Source organism: Suillus subaureus (genome assembly GCF_016647635.1).
Source record: "Suillus subaureus strain MN1 chromosome Unknown BJ212scaffold_114, whole genome shotgun sequence".
Classification (NCBI taxonomy): domain Eukaryota; kingdom Fungi; phylum Basidiomycota; class Agaricomycetes; order Boletales; family Suillaceae; genus Suillus; species Suillus subaureus.
This window is the reverse complement of record NW_024538670.1, coordinates 1-19,185: the sequence shown is the minus strand read 5'-3', so window position 1 is coordinate 19,185 and position 19,185 is coordinate 1. Positions and strand designations below refer to the sequence as shown.

The 19,185-nt window shown below is 48.5% G+C and overlaps 6 protein-coding genes across 6 annotated transcripts; all 6 read left to right on the top strand.

Annotated features, from left to right (window-relative positions):
• Nucleotides 1-866: 866 nt before the first annotated feature.
• On the top strand, nucleotides 867-1,287 carry BJ212DRAFT_1400422 (uncharacterized protein; the record flags this gene model as incomplete). Its single annotated transcript, XM_041337316.1, has 2 exons — nucleotides 867-902; nucleotides 945-1,287. Exons 1-2 carry the CDS (start codon nucleotides 874-876, stop codon nucleotides 1,285-1,287), a joined length of 372 nt encoding a protein of 123 aa, XP_041185892.1. The 5' UTR covers nucleotides 867-873.
• A 1,042-nt stretch (nucleotides 1,288-2,329) lies between these two features.
• Nucleotides 2,330-4,252, top strand: BJ212DRAFT_111655 (uncharacterized protein). The gene is made up of 4 exons (XM_041329017.1): nucleotides 2,330-2,419; nucleotides 2,472-2,644; nucleotides 2,702-3,891; nucleotides 3,955-4,252. Coding segments are annotated over exons 2-4 (1,233 nt in total). The 5' UTR covers nucleotides 2,330-2,419; nucleotides 2,472-2,602; the 3' UTR covers nucleotides 3,956-4,252.
• Nucleotides 4,253-5,697: 1,445 nt separating this feature from the next.
• Nucleotides 5,698-7,266, top strand: BJ212DRAFT_1400414 (uncharacterized protein; the record flags this gene model as incomplete). Its single annotated transcript, XM_041337315.1, has 1 exon — nucleotides 5,698-7,266. A coding segment is annotated over exon 1 (863 nt), but the record flags the coding sequence as incomplete, so codon positions are not given.
• Nucleotides 7,267-7,581: 315 nt separating this feature from the next.
• Nucleotides 7,582-8,534, top strand: BJ212DRAFT_1400404 (uncharacterized protein). Its single transcript, XM_041337314.1, has 6 exons — nucleotides 7,582-7,755; nucleotides 7,777-7,872; nucleotides 7,940-7,987; nucleotides 8,029-8,151; nucleotides 8,177-8,209; nucleotides 8,268-8,534. The coding sequence occupies exons 1-6, from the start codon at nucleotides 7,635-7,637 to the stop codon at nucleotides 8,441-8,443; spliced, it is 597 nt and encodes a 198-aa protein (XP_041185889.1). The 5' UTR covers nucleotides 7,582-7,634; the 3' UTR covers nucleotides 8,444-8,534.
• Nucleotides 8,535-13,252: 4,718 nt separating this feature from the next.
• BJ212DRAFT_1212291 (uncharacterized protein) lies at nucleotides 13,253-13,606 on the top strand (the record flags this gene model as incomplete). Its single annotated transcript, XM_041329253.1, has 1 exon — nucleotides 13,253-13,606. A coding segment is annotated over one exon (354 nt), but the record flags the coding sequence as incomplete, so codon positions are not given.
• Nucleotides 13,607-15,265: 1,659 nt separating this feature from the next.
• Nucleotides 15,266-15,679, top strand: BJ212DRAFT_1400380 (uncharacterized protein). Its single transcript, XM_041337313.1, has 2 exons — nucleotides 15,266-15,429; nucleotides 15,484-15,679. The coding sequence occupies exons 1-2, from the start codon at nucleotides 15,282-15,284 to the stop codon at nucleotides 15,618-15,620; spliced, it is 285 nt and encodes a 94-aa protein (XP_041185887.1). The 5' UTR covers nucleotides 15,266-15,281; the 3' UTR covers nucleotides 15,621-15,679.
• The last annotated feature ends 3,506 nt before the right edge of the window (nucleotides 15,680-19,185 follow it).

Below are 19,185 nucleotides of genomic sequence, written 5' to 3'. Positions count from 1 at the left end.
GAGGAAAGGTTTACTTTATTGACGGCGACGAGTTTGTCACGGACCCGGACGAGAAAGGTGACGAGAAGGTCGATGTGGACGGCAATCTTCTAGGAGGTGTGTACTATCTTTCTTGTCTCTTGACCTTGTTAAAACCTGCGTTGTGGAAAATCCAGGTCGTAGGTTCAAATGTCACACCTTCGTGCTACCCCAGCGACACCCGAGTCGGCAATATATGCTTGCCATCGACGCCGCGCGTGCGTCAGGGTTTCGTGATTCTCTATATTTCTTCCGGCGTAATCCGCTCGCGCTCAAGCTCTCCGCTACACAGCCCGAAAAGGAGTTCCTCATCTCAGCAGGGAAGCTCGGTGCACACCTGAAAACGCGTAGCGTCACCCTCGTCACCGCACGTAGTGCATATAAACTCCATGGTGCCAAGATGATCCTAGGTACGCTCTTATTCTTTTATCATGAAACTCATCCGGAATTTATTATTTCTGGCTATAGATGGCCGCTGGGTCACAGACGACTACTACGAATCGAAATGTCTCGCTGAGATCACAGAAAAAGGACTTAAGCCAGGCGACCTCGTCGGCGAGCTTCCAGACCCTCTGGGTGCCTCATCTCAAGCCGTACCTTCAGGCCAGCAACCCACCACCTCTACGTCATCGGGTATATATCGAGCGGGAGGACCTACGACCATTTTCGGGAGCACTGGTTGGGGACCGTTTAGTGATGGTCCACACAGCGCGGTGCGCAAATCGCTGCTAACAAGGGAGGGGCTCACGGAAGAGAACTGGATGATGGAGGCTGCGAGGCGTGTCAGAGATGCTGGTGAAGAATGGACGCGGATGAGAAGGGAGGCAAGGGTTGCGTGTGGTGGGATCCTTGGGGATGGACTTGACAAGGGGAAGGGGAAGGAAGTGCAGGTAGCTGAAGGAGAGGAGAAGCGAGGGGCAACTGAGGAGCTGGAAGGCGCGGAGAGGAAGAAAGCGAGAGCTGAGGAGTCACAGTATCCGCTTGGCGTTTATGAGCCCCACACAGGACTGGTGCATTGTATGTATATCTCTACTACTTTTTCCCCCTGTTTTTATTTTGTTTTCTCTAGATCGCGCAGACACGCAACCTACTCGCTGTCACTGGGAACAAATTGGACAGCGGAAGATGCTTCGGGGAACGAAGGCAGGAAATGGCGCTTGGGCGCTTGCGTGGGTCGATACACACATTGAACTGCCCACACCGGAAGAGGCAGATCCATATGCACAAACGAGAGCAGAAATTTTGGAGGCAGTAAGGGAGACGTGTTAGGAGATCAATTCCTGTCCCACTGTTTGCACAATGGAAAAGGTCATGCGTGTTGCCTGATGAAATTTAGTTATATTCAGGGGTCCATATTTTTTGTTGTTGTACCGAGCTTGGACTGATTGTGTAACGACAACAACGCCACTACGCGTGTAGGGTCATCATCGATCTTTACGAGCTTAAGACTTGAAAGCTTGATACCTGATACTATTGGAAGTGTTTGATAAGGACTGTACGATTTTTCGCGATGCCAAATGGCAATTCACTTGACGTTCTTCAACTTGAAGTGCAGACCGCGTTGACTGGATTTGAATTTGAGTTTGATGTCTCTTCGCACAGCTACCACCCATTCTGGAAATGCACTGCTAAATGCCTGTGCAGGCAACCCAATCATGCCGGTGAACCTCAAGCCTACAATTATGCATATGGTTCGTCCTAACAAATCCAATTCATTACCTCCCGGGCTCATTCACTAGTAGCGCCAAGTGGTCTCCGGTTGTTCAGGTCTAACTTTATGACAACTTGAAGGTCGGCAACCCTCGACTCGAACGAATCACTAACAGTAAAAGCTCCAAACTGTCGCTGCCAACTACGCACGCGGCATGACTATGCAACATGTCAGGGACGAAAGACTTTGGCCTGCACAGAATGGACTCTGTTGGTACCTACTTGCTTCAAAATCCAGACTCGTTATCATTTGATGATACGTACTTGTTGACGAAATCCTCGCAATGCGGCTAACATCACCCTGTTTCATCAATGAACAAGTGCTTGCAGACAATAGAAAGATTCCATGGCGTTGTCTTGTTTGACGACATCGGCCCATCAATCAAGAAAAGAAGTCAGATCTGCAGTATCGAATTGAACAGATTCTCCCCCCTACCAGGTGCACACCATCTTATGGCAATGCGGCTGAACTCGTGTTTCATATATTGACTGGATCTTGCCGTACACAATGAAAATGAGCACAACATCCGAGCCTTGAAGGTACTGCCTTTGGAACCGAGCGCCGTGACTTTATCAATTAAGTGTTTTTCTGATGTGATAGACGCTGAGGAATGTTCTTTAGTAGCGGCCATTTTCGTTGTTCCATACCGGTCTTCCTTCGTGCCCTTTGTCCAACATCATCCATCTGGCGGTGAGTTTTGACTGCAACTCCAAGTCAAGGATTAGAATTAACCACACAGCAGAGCGAACGATGCGACTTCTACATACCAAGAAACAAATGTTAGAAATGCCTACGGATGTGGAACCCTATGCCATCTTATCTCACCGATGGCTCGCCGACCGTGAAGAGACATCTTTCCAGGACTTGTAACACATGCAAGTTCCTCCTAGTGAAGACCCGTGTGATGATCATGCGGTATGTCATTTCGTTCGAGCTTCTACTTGCTGGTATTTACCATCAATTCACTTCAAGGAGCCTACTTTCCCTTCCAACGTTCAAAACAAAGAAGGCTTCGCGAAATTACAAGGAGCGTGTGATTATGCCTCTCGAGCCGGTCTTGAGTATATCTGGATCGACACTTGCTGCATTGACAAGACCAGCAGTGCCGAGTTGTCAGAAGCGATCAATTCTATGTATGCATGGTATCAAGACTCCGCTGTGTGCTACGTTTACTTGCACGATGTCGGTGGCGATGAAGACCCCCGAGCTGGCTTCGAAGATGCTGATTGGTTCCGAAGAGGATGGACCTTACAAGAGCTAATCGCTCCAGATAACGTCTATTTCTTTAACAAGTACTGGATTAAGATCGGGAGCAAGGCGACATTTGTGGATATCCTGGAGAAAATCACTCGCATCCGCCAAGATATTCTGCTGGGTATACCATGCAAACCCAGTATCGCGGAGAAGATGTCATGGGCTGCAGGACGAAAGACGCAGAAAATAGAAGACAGAGCTTATTCTCTGATGGGGTTATTTGGCATCCACATGCCTATCATTTACGGAGAAGGAGAGAAGGCTTTTAGGCGCCTGCAACTCAAGATCATGAAATCATCGGATGATCAAACCATTTTCGCCTGGAAAGATTCACTAGACTATCCTCATCCTGACAGGACTCGCGGATTGTTGGCATCTGCACCTGACGTTTTCCTGCGGGGTTCTCCGATCGTCCCCATCGATGACTCCGATTTGATCGACAGTCTTCACACTGCAAGGAGTCCTAACCCCTTTCATAACCTGCCGCGTGGTTATTCCATTTTGAATGACGGCATTCGCATAACTCTTCCTATGAAGGAAGCCGGAGATGCGTGGCTTGCCGTCCTAAGATGTAAAGGGAAAGATCAGAAGTTTCCTTACGGGATCTACTTAACAAAAAGAGAAAATTGCGATGGTTTCCTTCGGACTTTGCCCACAAAACTTCAAGTACTCGATTCCGAAGATCTCAAGGACCTCGCCCCGCAAACAATACGTATTGTGGTCGACCATCATATACTACCAACCATTAAACGCCGACAATTCCTCACTCTCCAGTCTACAGATCCCGTCTGGAAGCACTGCGGCTACTATGTATGCCGTACGCCGGGAAGTAGCCATGATGTGGGTCAGGGGGGTGGCTACCAAGCTCTTGATCCCGACACTCGGATTGAGCTTTCAGATAACGGCTGGTGTGCCTGTATTTACTCGCAGGACCAGCGTGGCAAAGTAACAGTCCTTCTCATTCGGATCAGATACCACCGTCCTTGGGTACACCTTCTTACATATGATGACCTATGCCTACATGTCGACACTTTGCCACTTCGCCGTCGACCCGTTCCTCCTCCTATGTCTTCCCCTACTACCCAATCTAGCAACCGAGCCGATTCATTTGTGCTATCTCGCCCTTCTACCCCCAGATCTATTGTTTCTTCTCCTCGTTCACAGTCTCCCTCCTTTACTTCCACCGCACCCGACACCCCACAGAGGCGCTTTTCCACCCCTGTTGCTACCGCCGGAACCAACACCCCACAGAGGCGCTTTTCCACCCCTGTTACTCAGCTGCACAGACTCGGAGGTGGTACTGGGTGTCCTGTGTGTTCTATCATTCGAAAGTACTCCAACATGGATGATGACATCAAGAATCCCAGGGTTGATTTCGTGTTTAAGATCGTGCCGATGTTAGACAAGGAGATTGAGGTCGACATCCGAAAGGGACAGGTTCGCCGCGTCACTGAGACAATGCTCGAAATTGACTATGTCATAACGGTAGCATCTGACCCCTGGTCCGAATTTTGATTTAGCGACGTGGCCTAAATTTATCTAGAGTACAAGTGTAAATTCCAGTACTTACAGCAGCCTGTATACAGAACGAAGCCTTAGCAGGCCAGTCCAACAAAGTCGGTAATACGTCGAACCACGATGGGACGAGTCACAAAAAGGACCGTACCTACGCTCAAGAAGCAACTTGAAAGCGCCGAAAATCCTTGTAAGCGACATGTGCGTCCTTTGAAGCGCATAAAATAAATCACACCCCCTGGGAGCATGTAGTTATCAGGCATCAGAACAATATCCCAATATGGAACACTTGCAAGGCCGCTGGAGATTTTCGACACTGTGTTGTAAAGTGAACCGAAGCACTCGATCGACTGTTCAATATTCCATGACTGCATCCTGTCACTCGTGTGTTGTTTCGCAGCCTCTAGTACATGTCGATGGTTTCCGCGACAATGATCAGCAGTCGTTGTACTAATACCCCCAAAGTAAGAATGACTACTTACGCGACTTAGAAAAGTCGCTAGCATAAGCTTAAGTGACTCCAATTAAATAAAAGCGGCCAGGTGAAAATTTCAAATTCTGGTATATCATCATAAGCTGAAACGAACATGTCGAGTAGAGTCTGGGGTCTTTTCTTTGTGAATGCCGAGAGGGTGTTCGGACTTTGTGTGGGCAGGGTTTGAAGTAGCTCGAAAGGTCTGAGATCTGACTGATAACAAAACACCAGGTGGCGGGTGCCGACTAGTAAATGTGACTTCGTACTACAAGGTTGTTCGAAAGTGCTCATGTGATATTTTTTTTAGTTAGCTCAAGCGCTCAGGTCCGGTTAACTATGCGTATCAGGACCAATACGAGTATCATTCTATTTGTTTATTACCAAATACGTACTAAGTCATTCTCAGCTCGTCCTCGACTTCCTCGTCATCGGCTCCAACGTCGTACTCAGGTCATCATCCGTAAACACTCGTTTTTAGTTAGATTAGACCCTGACGACACGAGATCTGTAGTTATCGGTTCGATCATCAACAAGGTAATCTATGCCAATCAGGAAAACCCTCCAACCCAAGCTATACCGAATATTGCAAACTTCATTTTGATGGTCGCTCGGCGCTCAGGGTCCTCCAAGTTATGCTTAAAGGTGCGAGAAGGCTGGCCATTTCCTTTCCTACAAGAATGACATGCCCTTTGATCAATCACCTCTCAGTTTCTTCACCAGTGCCTCTGTTTACTCTCCATTATCGTGGCCGGATCGTGGCCTTGATGTCGCGTCCGGAATAGGAATTTTTTTCGGAGGCAAAGCAGCCGTATCTACGCTTGCATTACAACCGCTGTATGGTCGCAATGGCATATGGCATGGATGGTACAACGCACCGGGATGCCACGCAATTGTGGGGAAGCTGGTTAGAACATTGTTACAGGGTCCCGTTTCATCGTATCCAGAGAGACTCTCACTTTCTCTCGGCATAGATGGCAAGGAAGGGCCCAAATATATTGCATCACAGTCGGGAACAGTCCTGCAGCATACTCGCCGTCTTGCGTACGCAGTGCTTAATAACAGCAACTGGAGGGGAAAGCTGGTGGCTGTGGGTCAGAAGCCTAGCCCAACGCCAATGCAATTAATGATCATGGACTTGAAAAAAGTGCCCACAGAAGATAACACGCTTCCCCCAAGAAGTTCTCGTTACTCCTCATTACCCATAATCGCCAGCGTCACTAGCATCGCAGCTTGCGTCATTTGTGCCAGTGTCAAGGACTGGTTGTCCTTCAAGATGATTCTGCTCGGGATGGTCTCCTCTGGAATCACTTCTTCTATCATGTGCACTGGGACAATTACCCTTGGACGGGTCAAACCAGCAGATGGAGTTCCACCTGGAGATGGTATGCTACTGTTGGATAATCGCATCGTGATATTGAGGGGCAACGAGGAAGACGTAAACGCCGTGACCAAGGGAAAACTGCGACTGAAGATCAAAGGAGGGGTTCGCACCCTCCTTTTCTGCGCGTCCATAGCGTTGTCGCAAGTTACCCTACAGCTCATCTACATGCCTTCCGGGTCGCTACCAGGACAATTCATGTTCCTGTTATCGCTCCTAGTGTCTGGAGGATGTAACCTATATCTATCAGCGAAGGAAGAGGATGTGCGATCAAGTGCCCTCATCACCCTACTGGATACTCCGGAAGTGACAACGTACCAAACCAATTCTAGAACAACTGCTGCCGTTCTGGCATGCTTAGCACTCTGTTGGGAGTCTGACACGCTTATACCTGCAAATGTCCTCCGGGACATTGTCCCCATCCGGACAAAACCATGGAATGCCTTGTCTCAAATTCTCACGAAGAATATCAAGGATAGGAACAAGAAATTCGACTATCGGAATAGCGACGATCTGGACGTTCAGGAAAAGCTGCTTTTGACCGAACTCATCGGTGACGCTCATGCAGCGTACGACCGGTATATTCGGGATTACGTTGAATAGTTGAACCAGTATCTGCACCATGTACATATGGCGTTCCTCCTACCCATCTTGCTTTATCTTGCTTCCTGGTACTGTACAGTGATTCACCTTTGTCACTTAGCCACTTGATTTGGGTTATATCGTTCGCTATTTTCACGTTTTGCAGTACACTAGGGTTCGGCGTTACCGACTTTCATCTTGCTTGCCTGCGATTTTACGAAGATTCCAGTTTGTGTACTCGAAACAATTTTGTAGCCGTTTTGGACGCTTTCCTCCTCCTTTTGTTTAGCTGAATCTATTACAACAAGTGGGTGTGCACAAGACCGTTCAACGTGTCGGTTCTGAAGGCTCATGGGCGTGTAAGATTGACTAACCTGTTTATAATTTAGTAGGAAATTGATCAACGTTATTTCGCCTGTTTCACGATCAACATGCTATGTACCATTGACAGAGTCATGGTCTCCGCTCATGCTCGTCATCCGTGCTAGCACATGGTTTTTCGGCATTGCTACCCTTCGGGCTGTCCAGTGTCGTGTTAGATTTTGGCACTGCTGTGAAAGTGTGTTGAAGGTGGCGTGTTCCATCCGCAACCAGTATGTCTTCCAATAGTTCACTGACGCAACCCAGTTTATTGTTTTGTGGCACTAGGTCTTCGGTAGTAAGCATCGTTCCGGAAACGCCAATTGTAGTTGCCAATATAGATGGTTTGGGAGGAAGTAGATTGCCGGGTGACATGTGCCAATCGGTCTTTGACTATTCGACTACCAAAGCGCAACGGCGAAGATGCTAACGACGCTGAAGCAGAGGAAGGGGAGCAAGATGGTTGACCGTTCATGCGAATAGGAGGAAAGGTTTACTTTATTGACGGCGACGAGTTTGTCACGGACCCAGACGAGAAAGGTGACGAGAAGGTTGATGTGGATGGCAATCTTCTAGGAGGTGTGTACTGTATTTCTACTTGCTCTATCTCTTGACCTTGTTAAAACCTGTGTCGTGGAAAATCCAGGTCTCAAGTTTAAGTGCCACACCTTTGTGCTACCCCAGCAGCACTCAAGTCGGCGGTATATGCTCGTTATCGATGCCGCCCGCGCGCAGGGTTTCGTGATTCTCTATATTTCTTCTGGCGTAATCTGCTCACGCTCAAGCTCTCCGTTACGCAGCACGAAAGGGAGTTCCTCATCTCTGCAGGGAAGCTCGGTGCACACCTGAAAACGCGTAGTGTCACCCTCGTCACCGCACGCAGCACATAAACTATATGGTGTCAAGGTGATCCTGGGTACGTTCTTATTCTCTTACAATGAAACTTGCGCGGAATTTATTGTTTCTGGCTACAGATGGCCGCTGGGTCACAGACAACTACTACAGATCGAAATGTCTTGCTGAGATCACAGAAAAAGGATTTAAGCCAGGCGACCTTGTCGGCAAGCTTCCCGACCCCCCGGGTGTCTCATCTCAAAGTGCACCTTCAGGCCAGCAGTCCACCACCTCTACGTCATCGGGTATATATTGAGCGGGAGGGCCTACAACCATTTTCGGGAGCACCGGTTGGGGACCGTTTAGTGATGGTCCACACAGCGCGGTGCGCAAATCGCTGCTAACAAGGGAGGGGCTCAAAGAAGAGAACTAGATGATGGAGGCTGCTAGGTGTGTCGGAGATGCTGGGACGCGGATGAGAAGGGAAGCAAGGGTTGCGTGTGGTGGGATCCTTGGGGATGGACTTGACAAGGGGAAGGGGAAGGATGAGCTGGAGGGCGCGGAGAGGAAGAAAGCGAGAGCTGACGAGTCATAGTATCCGTTTGGAATGTGTGAGCCACACACAGGACTGGTGCATTGTATACATATCTCTATTACTGTTTTTCTCATGTTGTTTTCTAGATCGTGCAGATACGCAACCTACCCGTTGTCACTGGGAACAAATTGGACAGCGGAAGATGCTTCGGGGAATGAAGGCAGGAAGTGGCGCTTGGGCGCTTGTGTGAGTCGATACACATTGAACTGCCCACGCCGGAAGAGGCAGATCCGTATGCACGAACGAGAGCAGAAATTTTGGAGGCAGTAAGGGAGACGTGTTAGGAGATCAATTTCTGTGCCACTGTTTACACAATGGAAAAGGTCATGCGGTGTTGCCTGATGAAATTTAGTTATATTCAGGGGTCCGTATTTTTTGTTGTTGTACCGAGCTTGGACTGATTGTGTAACGAAAACAACGCCACTATGCATGTAGGGTCATCATCGATCTCTACACACTTCAGGCTTGAACGCTCGATACCTGATACTATTGGAAGTGTCTGATAAGGACTTTGTACGTTTTTTCGCAATGCCAAATGGCAATTCACTTGACATCCTTCAACTTGAAGTGCAGACCGCGTCGACTGGATTTGAGTTCGAGTTTGATGTCTCTCGCACAGTTACCACCCATTCTGGAAATGCACTGCTAAATGTCTGTGCAGGCAACCCAACCATGCCGGTGAATCTCAAGCCTACAATTATGCATATGGTTCGTCCTAATAAATCTAACTCATTACCTCCCATTCACTAGTAGCGCCAAGTGGTCTCCGGTTGTTCAGGTCTAACTTTATGACAACTTGAAGGTCGGCAACCCTCGACTCGAATGAATCACTAATAGTAAAAGCTCCAAGCTGTCACTGCCAACTACACACGTGGGATGACTATACGACATATCAGGGACGAAAGATTCTGACTCTGCAGTGTCGTCGTGTTTGGACTCTGTTGGTACCTACTTGCTTCAAATCCAGACTTGTCATCCTTTGATGGTACGTACTTATTGACAAAATGCTGACATCACCTTGTGTCATCAATGAACAAGTGCTTGCAGAAAATAGATTCCATGCTGCTGTCTTGTTTGACGACATCGGTACATCAATCAAGGAAAGTCAAGTAAACAAGTCAGATCTGCGGTATTGAATTAAACAGACAGATTCTTCCCCCTACTTGGTGCATACTGTCATATAGCAATGCGACTGACCTCGTTTTTCATAACGATGGTAATAATGGCTGCCAGTGGATCTTGCCGTACTCGACGAAAATAAGCACAGCATCCGAGCCTTGCAAGCACTGCCTTTGGAGTCGAGCGCTGTGACCTTATCGATCAAGTTCCTTTCCGATCACGGTGATAGACGCTGAGAAATGTTCTTTAGTCGCGGCCGTTTTCGTTGTTCCATGCCGGTCTTCCTTCGTGCCCTTTGTCCAATATCATCCGTCTGGCGGTGAGTCTCTGCTTTGACTGCAACTCCAAGTCAAGGGATTGGAATTAACCACACAGCAGAGCGAACGATGCGACTTCTACATACCGAGAAACTAATATTAGAAACGCCCACGGTTGTGCGACCTTACGCCATCTTATCTCACCGATGGTTCGCCGACCGTGAAGAGATATCTTTCCAAGACTTGCAACGCACGCAAGTTCCTCCTAGTGAAGGCCCTCACGTTAATTATGCGGTATGTCATTTCGCTCGAGCTTCTACTTGCTGGTGTTTACCATCAATCTACTTTAAGGAACCCACTTTCCCTCCCAACGTTCAAAGCAAACAAGGCTATGAGAAGTTCCGACGAGCGCGCGATCATGCATCTCGAGCTGGTCTTGAGCATATCTGGATCGACACTTGCTGCATTGATAAGACCAGCAGTGCCGAGTTATCAGAAGCGATCAATTCCATGTACACATGGTATCGGGACTCCGCTGTGTGTTACGTTTACTTGCACGATGTCGATGACGATAGGGACCTTCAATCTGCTCTCGAAAAGGCTGATTGGTTCCAAAGAGGATGGACTTTACAAGAGCTAATCGCTCCAGATAATGTCTATTTCTTCAACAAGCACTGGGTTAAAATCGGGAGCAAGGCAACATTTGCGCGTATCCTGAATAAAATCACCCATATCCGTCAAGATATTCTGATGGGTAACCCATGCAATCCCAGTATCGCGGAGAAGATGTCATGGGCTGCAGGACAAAAGACACAGAAAATAGAAGACAGAGCTTATTCTTTGATGGGGCTATTTGGCATCCACATGCCTATCATTTACGGAGAAGGAGAGAAAGCTTTCAGGCGCCTTCAGCTCGAGATCATGAAATCATCGGATGATCAAACCATTTTCGCCTGGCACGATTCACTGGCACATCCCAATTCTGTCAGAAATCGCGGATTGTTGGCATCTGCACCTGACGTTTTCTCATGGGCTTCTCCGGTCCTCGTCATCGAGCATTCCCATTTTATCAACCGTCTTCTTCGCATTGCAGGGAGTCGCAGCCCCTTTCGTGACCTGCCACGTGGTTATTCCATTTTGAATGACGGCATTCACATCACTCTTCCTATGAAGCAAGTCGGAGATGCGTGGCTTGCTGTCCTAAGATGCCACAGGGAAGACCAAGAGTTTCCCTACGGGATTTACTTGAAAGAAAGACCTGGTTGCGATGATTTTCTTCGGACTTCGCCCACAAAACTTCAAAAACTCGAGTCCGCAGATCTCGAAGGCCTTGCCCCGCGTACAATACGTATTGTGGTCGACCATAATATACTACCAACCATTAATCGCCGACAATTCTTCACTTTTCAGTCTACAGATTCCGTTTGGGAGCACGGCGGTTACTATGTATGCCCTAAGCCGGGAGGCCGCCATAATGTGGATCAGGGGAGTGGCTACCGAGTTCTTGATCCCTGCACTCGGATTGAGCTTTCAGATAACATGCAATGTGGCTGCGTTTACTCGCAGGGCCCGCGTGGCGAAGTAACGGTCCTTCTCATTGGGATCGAACATCACCGTCCTTGGGTACACCTCCTCACAAATGCTGACCTACACAAATATGTCGACACTTCGCGACTTTTCCGTCGAGCTGTCAATGACGCCTCTCTTCTTATGTCTTCCCCTACTTCCACCCTATCTAGCAACCAAACCGATCCAATTTCTCCTCTTGCGTTATCTTCCCTCACTTTCCCTCAATCTAATTCTATCTCTCCTCGTTCACTATCTTCTCGTTCACTGTCTCTCTCCCATACTTCCGGGGGGACCAACAACCACAGATTCCCACAGAGGAATTCCACCGCCCCTTATGTTCAGCTGGGCAGAGGTGGAACTGGGTGTCCTGTGTGTTCTATCATTCAAAACTACTCCGTCAACATGAACGACATCAAGAATAGTAGGGCTGATTTCTTGATTGAGACGATGCCAGACAAGCAGATTGAGGTCGACATCCGAAAGGGACATGTTCGCGTCTCTGAGGCGACGCTTGAAGTGGACTATATCATAACGGTAGCTGTATCTATTCCCGAGTCAGAATTTTGATTTAGTGGATGTGGCCGACTTTTACCTAGAGTACAAGTACATGGAGTATACCAATACCCCGGGTACTAGCACAAATTCCAGTACTTCTGTACCGATTACGGTATCGACATAGCCCCATACCTCGATTATGAAGGATTGCGTTATTCAAACAGCAACAATGGTTCCTGTGGGTAAGCATCATTGGTTGTGCCTAAAACAGATCACAGCCTTGACTAAGAACTAACCACACTGGATCCTGAAGAAGTGTTACACTAACTCGAAGCAGACCCTACCAGTTCGACTCATGAGCCGTAGCGTGCGGGTATTTCTGGTTGGAGGTCTTCGGCGGGGCTGAAGTTCCGCGCACCTACCCCACCTCAAACCTGTGCTGAGTGTCCATTATGGCATGATGGTTACTCAGGGTCCTCCGAGCCATACAAGAAATACTTAAAACGAAAGGGCTGGCCAATTCCCTTCCTACAAGGATATCATGCCCCTTGAGTCGCCCCTCAGTTTCCTCACCAATGCCTCTCCTTCCTCTCGATTATCGTGGTCGCATTTCGACCTGGATGTCGCGTCTGGAATAGCAATTTTTTTCGGAGGCAAAGCAGCCGTATCTGTGCTTGCATTACAACCGCTATATGGTCGTATGTGGCATGGATGGTACAACGCACCTGGAAGCCATGCAATTGTGTGGGAGCTGGTTAGAACATTGTTGCAGGGTTCCATCTCATCGTATTCAGAGAGACTCTCGCTCTCCCTCGGCCTAGATGGCAAGAAAGGGCCCAAATACATTGCATCGCGGTCAGGAACGGTCATGCAGCATACTCGCCATCTCGCGTACGTGCTTAATAACAGCAACTGGAGGGACAAGGAGTGCAAGCCAGTGGTCGTGGGTCAGAGGTTTAGCCCGACGCCGATGCAATTGATAATCGTGGACTTCAAGGAGAAAGTGCGGACGGGAAATGACACGCTTCCCCCAAGAAGTTCTCGTTACTCCTCATTACCCATAATCGCTAGCGCCACTAGCATCGTAGCTTGCGCCATTTGTGCCAGTGTTGAGGACTGGCTGTCCTTCAAGATGATTCTGCTCGGGATGATCTCCTCTGGAATCACTTCTTTCATTATGTGCACTGGGAAAATCACCCTTGAACGGCTCAAACCGGCGGATGGAGTTCCACCTGGAGACGGTATGCTACTGTCGGATAATCGCATCGTGATATTGAGGGGCAACGAGGAGGACGTAAACGCTGTGACTAAGGGAAAACTGCGATTGAAGCTCAAAGGAGGGGGTTGCGCCCTCCTTCTCTGCGCAGTCATAGCATTGTTGCAAGTTACCCTACAAGTCGTATTCATACCTTTCGGGTCGCTACCAGGGCAACTCGTGTTCCTGTTGTCGCTCCTAGTGTCTGGGGGATGTAACCTATATCTATCAGCAAAGGAAGATGATGTGCAATCAAGTGCCCTCATCACCCTACTGAATACTCCGGAGGTGAAAACGTACCAAGCCAGTTCTAGAGCATCCGCTGCCGTTCTGGCGTGCCTAGCGCTCTGTTGGGAGTCTGGCACGGCACCTACGCAAGTCCTCCAGGAAATTGTCCCCATCAGGCCAAGACCGTGGAAGGCGTGGTCTGAGTTTGTCGTGGAGAATATCAGGAAGAAGAGCACGCACTTCATGTATGGGGACAATGAGTCAACGGGCGACCTGGACGAACGGGAAAAGAAGCTTTTGCTCGAGCTCGTTGACGACGCTCATGCAGCATACGACCAATATATTAGGGATCACAATATATCCATTGCATAGCTGTACCGATATCTGCGCCATGTACATGTGCTTGAGTCTGCGCAGTGTAATTCTTCATTAAACTTTAGAAGCGATATGCAAGATTTTCTTGTTAGAACGTGTTCATGTGACTCGGTCTACTTACCGGCCATGGCATCGCACTGCATTACATAATTAGCCATCTCATCGATGGAGTCCACGTCCAACACGACGAGCGGGAACGGCGGACTGCTGGGGGTACGCCTTACACCAGAGCATTCGTGGCTCACAGGTGCGAAGGAGACAGGGATCCCCGAGGCTAGCCGCTACGCATGTTTTCGGACCTTCTGCATGCGTTGCTTGTAAGTAGCCTGTACGCTGGCCTCTTCTGCCGGGCCTGTGGATCTGATCATTGATGGTTGTGCATGTTCAAAGAAAATAAACAGATTTTACCTAGCAGCGACCGTGACACTGACCCGAATTCCATGTACAGGTCGAGTGGGCTGACACTCGACAAATGAACGATGTCGATGAACGATTTTCATTGGCAAAGGTTTCTGTAACGAGTTTCTAAGCACAAGATACCGCCGGCGAGTTGCGCCCAACGTCATGGCTGTGCTGTTGCTCATTTCTCCACTCCTTCGGTCCTTTGGGGAAACGCGGATTCAATCCAGCTTGACAGCCAATCCGGTCCAACGGTTATCACAATAATATATATGAACAATCCCTGCATTCTATCATTCTATCACTGATCTTTATCCTTATGCGTTCAGCATGCGGAAGGGCATATATAATTCCTGTCAGTATGGGGAGCGTATTAGCCCACCCGTACTGCTCCCTTCATCACCATGACCTCAATCTATTCCACTGAGGTGCGCTTTCAAAACTTAGGATTTCTTGGTGTATCATTAAACTACACTTACCTCTCAAGTTATATGTCACTACTGACCAAAGAACACTTGTCGAAGAACAGCCCCTCCCAGAGGCCCTTCGTTACATGTCCCTCTTGACGAGGGTACTCTGCTTTTTGGCACTTGGACGCCCAGATCTTGAAGATCATCGGAAGTCCCTCCAATCACAGCAAGCGTTCGAAACCGTTAGGAGCAGGTCATGCTCTTTCCTGGCCAGCACTATCACTACTGAGTAAATTATCTGACTCCGCGCGAGCTGAATCCGGCGCTGACATACTTTCAAAAAGGCAGGCGTGCTCCTCGCTATAAGTGGTATTTTCGTCACTACTGGCTCTCCTGTGCCATATTTTGACTATACATCACCCGTTCCTCATTGTCTGCTCTTTATATCGCTCATGCTCGCCATGATCGCACTGTTGATATCCGACTGGCCTAAGTATGATCAGCAATTTAAGCCAGGCAGCTACTTCGTGTTGTCCTACCTGTTGTCAATAGTCACCCCCATATTCTTTGTCGCTTGGTCCCTACATTGTTTCATATTTGGTGAGTTGTTCCATCATTCGAGGCTCTCTGATCCCTCATGCATTTCACCCCCAGCGATGTTGATAGCCTCTCAAACCATGGTCTGCCATGTCGTCACTGCGCTCTGGATGGTCACATACATTGAGACAATATTGATGGAAACTGCGTGGAAGTATGCGGCAAGCCTCAACCACGCTAGATATCGCCAGTAGTGTGACGCTCATGTAGAGTACGACCAATATATCAAAAATCACAATACATTCATACATGGTTGTACATGCCCGTCACCTTTCCCAAGGCGACGTAAAGGTTGGATTTTCAATATTTTAAAAGCGATATATGAAAATTGCTCGTTCTTAAGTCGACGTCCCCGTCGTAACTTCATACAGACCATCCCCAGGGCGCCATCCGAGCACCTCACTCCAGAACTCCAAGATCGGCTGCCATTCCTCCCTTAAGCTTGCGCGTGGCATACCCTCACCCGCACGCTCTACATCCTTTACTCGAGAGAAACCCTTCCTGAATGCATTTATTGCCCCACTCTTGAGCTCACGTGGGCGGCGAAAAACAAGAACAGGTGTCTCGCATGATTTCGAGAGTGTTGGGTATGAAAGCAGCGGGCCAGAAATAGTGACGAGCGAACCTAAGGGCCGCACGGGGGTCTCGTTGCTGGTCATGCGCGACTGTGATGAAAGTTCTAGCTCGCGACGCCACCACTGCAGACATGCTTCGGCTGCAACGCTTCCACCTTGTGCAAATCCGAACAAGTGGATGCGATGTGGAGGCCACCCACATTCACCCGTCAAATGGCCCAAGACATTCTTCAGAAGATTGAGTGCGGGACTGGGGTCTGGCCGTTCGATGAGGTCACCGAGTTGATCGAAGGAAGGATACCACTGAAAAGCCTGTTCGTACAGGAAGGGGACACTAATACATTGTTAAGCTCGATATACATACAACCAGGATGGCCGAATAGACACGTACAGATCGGGTGCGCGGAGCGCGAGGGTGGCTGTTTGAGGGAGCTTGAGTGATCTCCCAAGGCGCGTGAAAGGGACATTGGTATCACCTATTTACCGATGACTTCGTTCGGATTAGTTGCTCTAGCTAAGTGGTATGACGCCGCGCTCACCGAGCCCGTGCAGAAGAATAAGGAGATTCTCGTCTGTTCCGTCGTCACTAGGGGAGTAGGAGAATTGTGTGTGGATGGAAGAGGCTTGTGGAGCGGGTTTCACACGCGGAGAAGGGACGGATGCCTCTGCGAGGACGTGGATGTCTGGGGAATCCATTCAAGAAGAGTTTCCTTGAGCCTCTGGCCGCCTGAGTTGCTGTCATGTCTTATTAATATCTGTGAATATTTTATTTGGCCATGTACCACGTTAAGTCCCTCGGCTCAACTACGAACTATAGAAGCCAAGCTCGTAAATCATCTATCTTATCTGCTCATGAGATGTGCTAATCTAGCTGGCTCTGCAGACTAGTGCCAGATTGACTCCGACCTATCAGAGGAAAACAAGTTCCTTGTTATGCTGCAGGAACCTACATAATCAATTTGGCTACAGTGTAGTCAGGTCCACGACACTGCTACCGGTTTTTGTGGTTCTTCCCAGTTGAATTTGAATGGACCACTTGGCGGTGAGCACTTGTCAGGTACAGGTGCAGATGCAGGTGCAAGTGCAGGTGCAGGTGCAGGTACAGGTGACGAAGTTCTGGGGTAGTGCTGCCTTAACATTTTCTCGTGGAGTTTGGTCAGGATGTCAGCCCCATGCGGAAGGTTAGCGCCAGCGATCCTTTGAATAAGTGTCGGAAAGTCTTTCATGATAGTGGGAGTAACAATGTTCTGGAATAAAATCTCGACTTCCATCTCAAGAATGGCAGGAAACCTTCCGAAGACATGTTAACACCCCCATGGTAGCACAGATATATGAATAATCAACTAACTTGGATGTTAAAGACGAAGAGAGTTCCTGTAGGATGTTGTGCTCAGTTAGACTAGAGCGTATCGCAGCAAGCGCTTTGGCCTGCAATTTGTCGTGTTTTATCTGGTACGGTCCCAGTATGAGTTCACGTGGATTATCAATAGTTACATGAGACACACCTTGCATGCCAGCCGGTACATAGACTTTGGTGAGCATGGTGGGGCCTCACCGGGGCTGCGACGTTTTACTGACTTGCTGGCTTGTGATCGCAAAGGTGCAAAAACGATCTCGTCAGTGTACAGATAGTCTAATAAAGCCCGCCAGCTATGCAAAGTCAATGAGCAACAGAATCTAGCGCTAGGCTGGTAAACCGCACGTATTGAATGCAGTGTCTGTTACTAAGACTCTGCGGCTTGGAATGATACGTTGCGTCCCATTGGTAGCAAAGCTCTTAGTCGATACCGTTCGAGATACTCGTTCCGCAGAGACTTCCGCACACTTCTCATCTTCAACAGGTCAACCTAAGTGTGCCAAGATGGGTGGAACCACTTACTGTCTTGTACAGTTTCGTCGGTCTCCTCCTCTTCTTCATCAAGGTCACTATCGGACGCATAGCCATACTCATCGAGAGAGATCCCTCCTTCACAAGGGTGATAGTCTTGAAATTCGACCACAGCAGAATCATTCGACGTCTTTTCGGAAAGTACTGAAAGTGTCTGCTGAACTTGACTGAGTGGTAACAGAATTGCGAAATGGCTCACAGCTATTGAAATACTCTGAACCCGCGGTGAGGGCTTCGTCATTGGCAAACAATGCTTGAAGGTTGGTAACGTTGCCCTCACGCTTCGATCGAACGGAGAAGAGGTAAAATTGGGTGTCAAGAAGTTCCCCAGTAAGCGACTTCCTCAGCAGAGCATTAATCCGCGCCTGGTTGCTCGACATTGCAGAGCTGCTAACAGGCACACAGCGAGAACAGAAATGGTCGATTGAGATGGAGATAGAATTTTCGAAGACTTCGATAATATCGAGGATACCGTATTTATATGTCAAGCCTAATACTTAGGGTCAAAAACAGGTGTCCGAATGACGGTCGGATTGAGACGATACGCGTCGTGTTATATGCAACACGAAGGTCAAAGGGGAAGGACTGAGAAACGAATGGAATGTACATAGGAGGACAAAGGATGGAGTTTAAGCAATCGGACGCACAGATAAGGACTAGAAGTAGTGCTCGTGTTCAGCACGAGGTGAAACTGTGAGATAGTTGAGAGATAGTGGCGGGCGTAAAATTAAGAATCAGGAACGGATGTATCCAGATTCTGATGTCATAGTCATAGTAGTAGTACAGACATACGACCTCGCAAGTCGACCTATGCACGCAGCACTTTGGTTAATTCGTGAGATGAAAATCTAAAAACATATGTCGGGAAGTGGGGAGGAGCAGGTTTGACGTAACAACGAAAACGTGATTTTCGTGTAGAGTTGACCTCAGGGGTCTATGTGTGTCGAATTCCCTGTTGTAAGAGCATATTAAAACATGCTATGCTTGGTTTTCCGCCCCCGGGGAGTACTAGTTGGTTTAACATTTTTTCATGGAGTTTGGTCAAGATTTCAGCCCCATGAGGAAACCCGGTACTGCCAGCGCCGACGATCCTTTGAATGAGTATCGGAAAGTCTTTTGTGACCGTGGGAGTAGCAATATGCTGGAACAAAATATCGACTTCCACCTCAAGAATGGCAGGAAACCTTCAGAAAACAAGTGGGCGTGCCAATGGTGGAAAAAGGCATGACAAACTAACCTGGATGTCAGAGACGAAGAGAGTTCCTGTAGGACATTGTGTTCAGTCAGACTAGATCG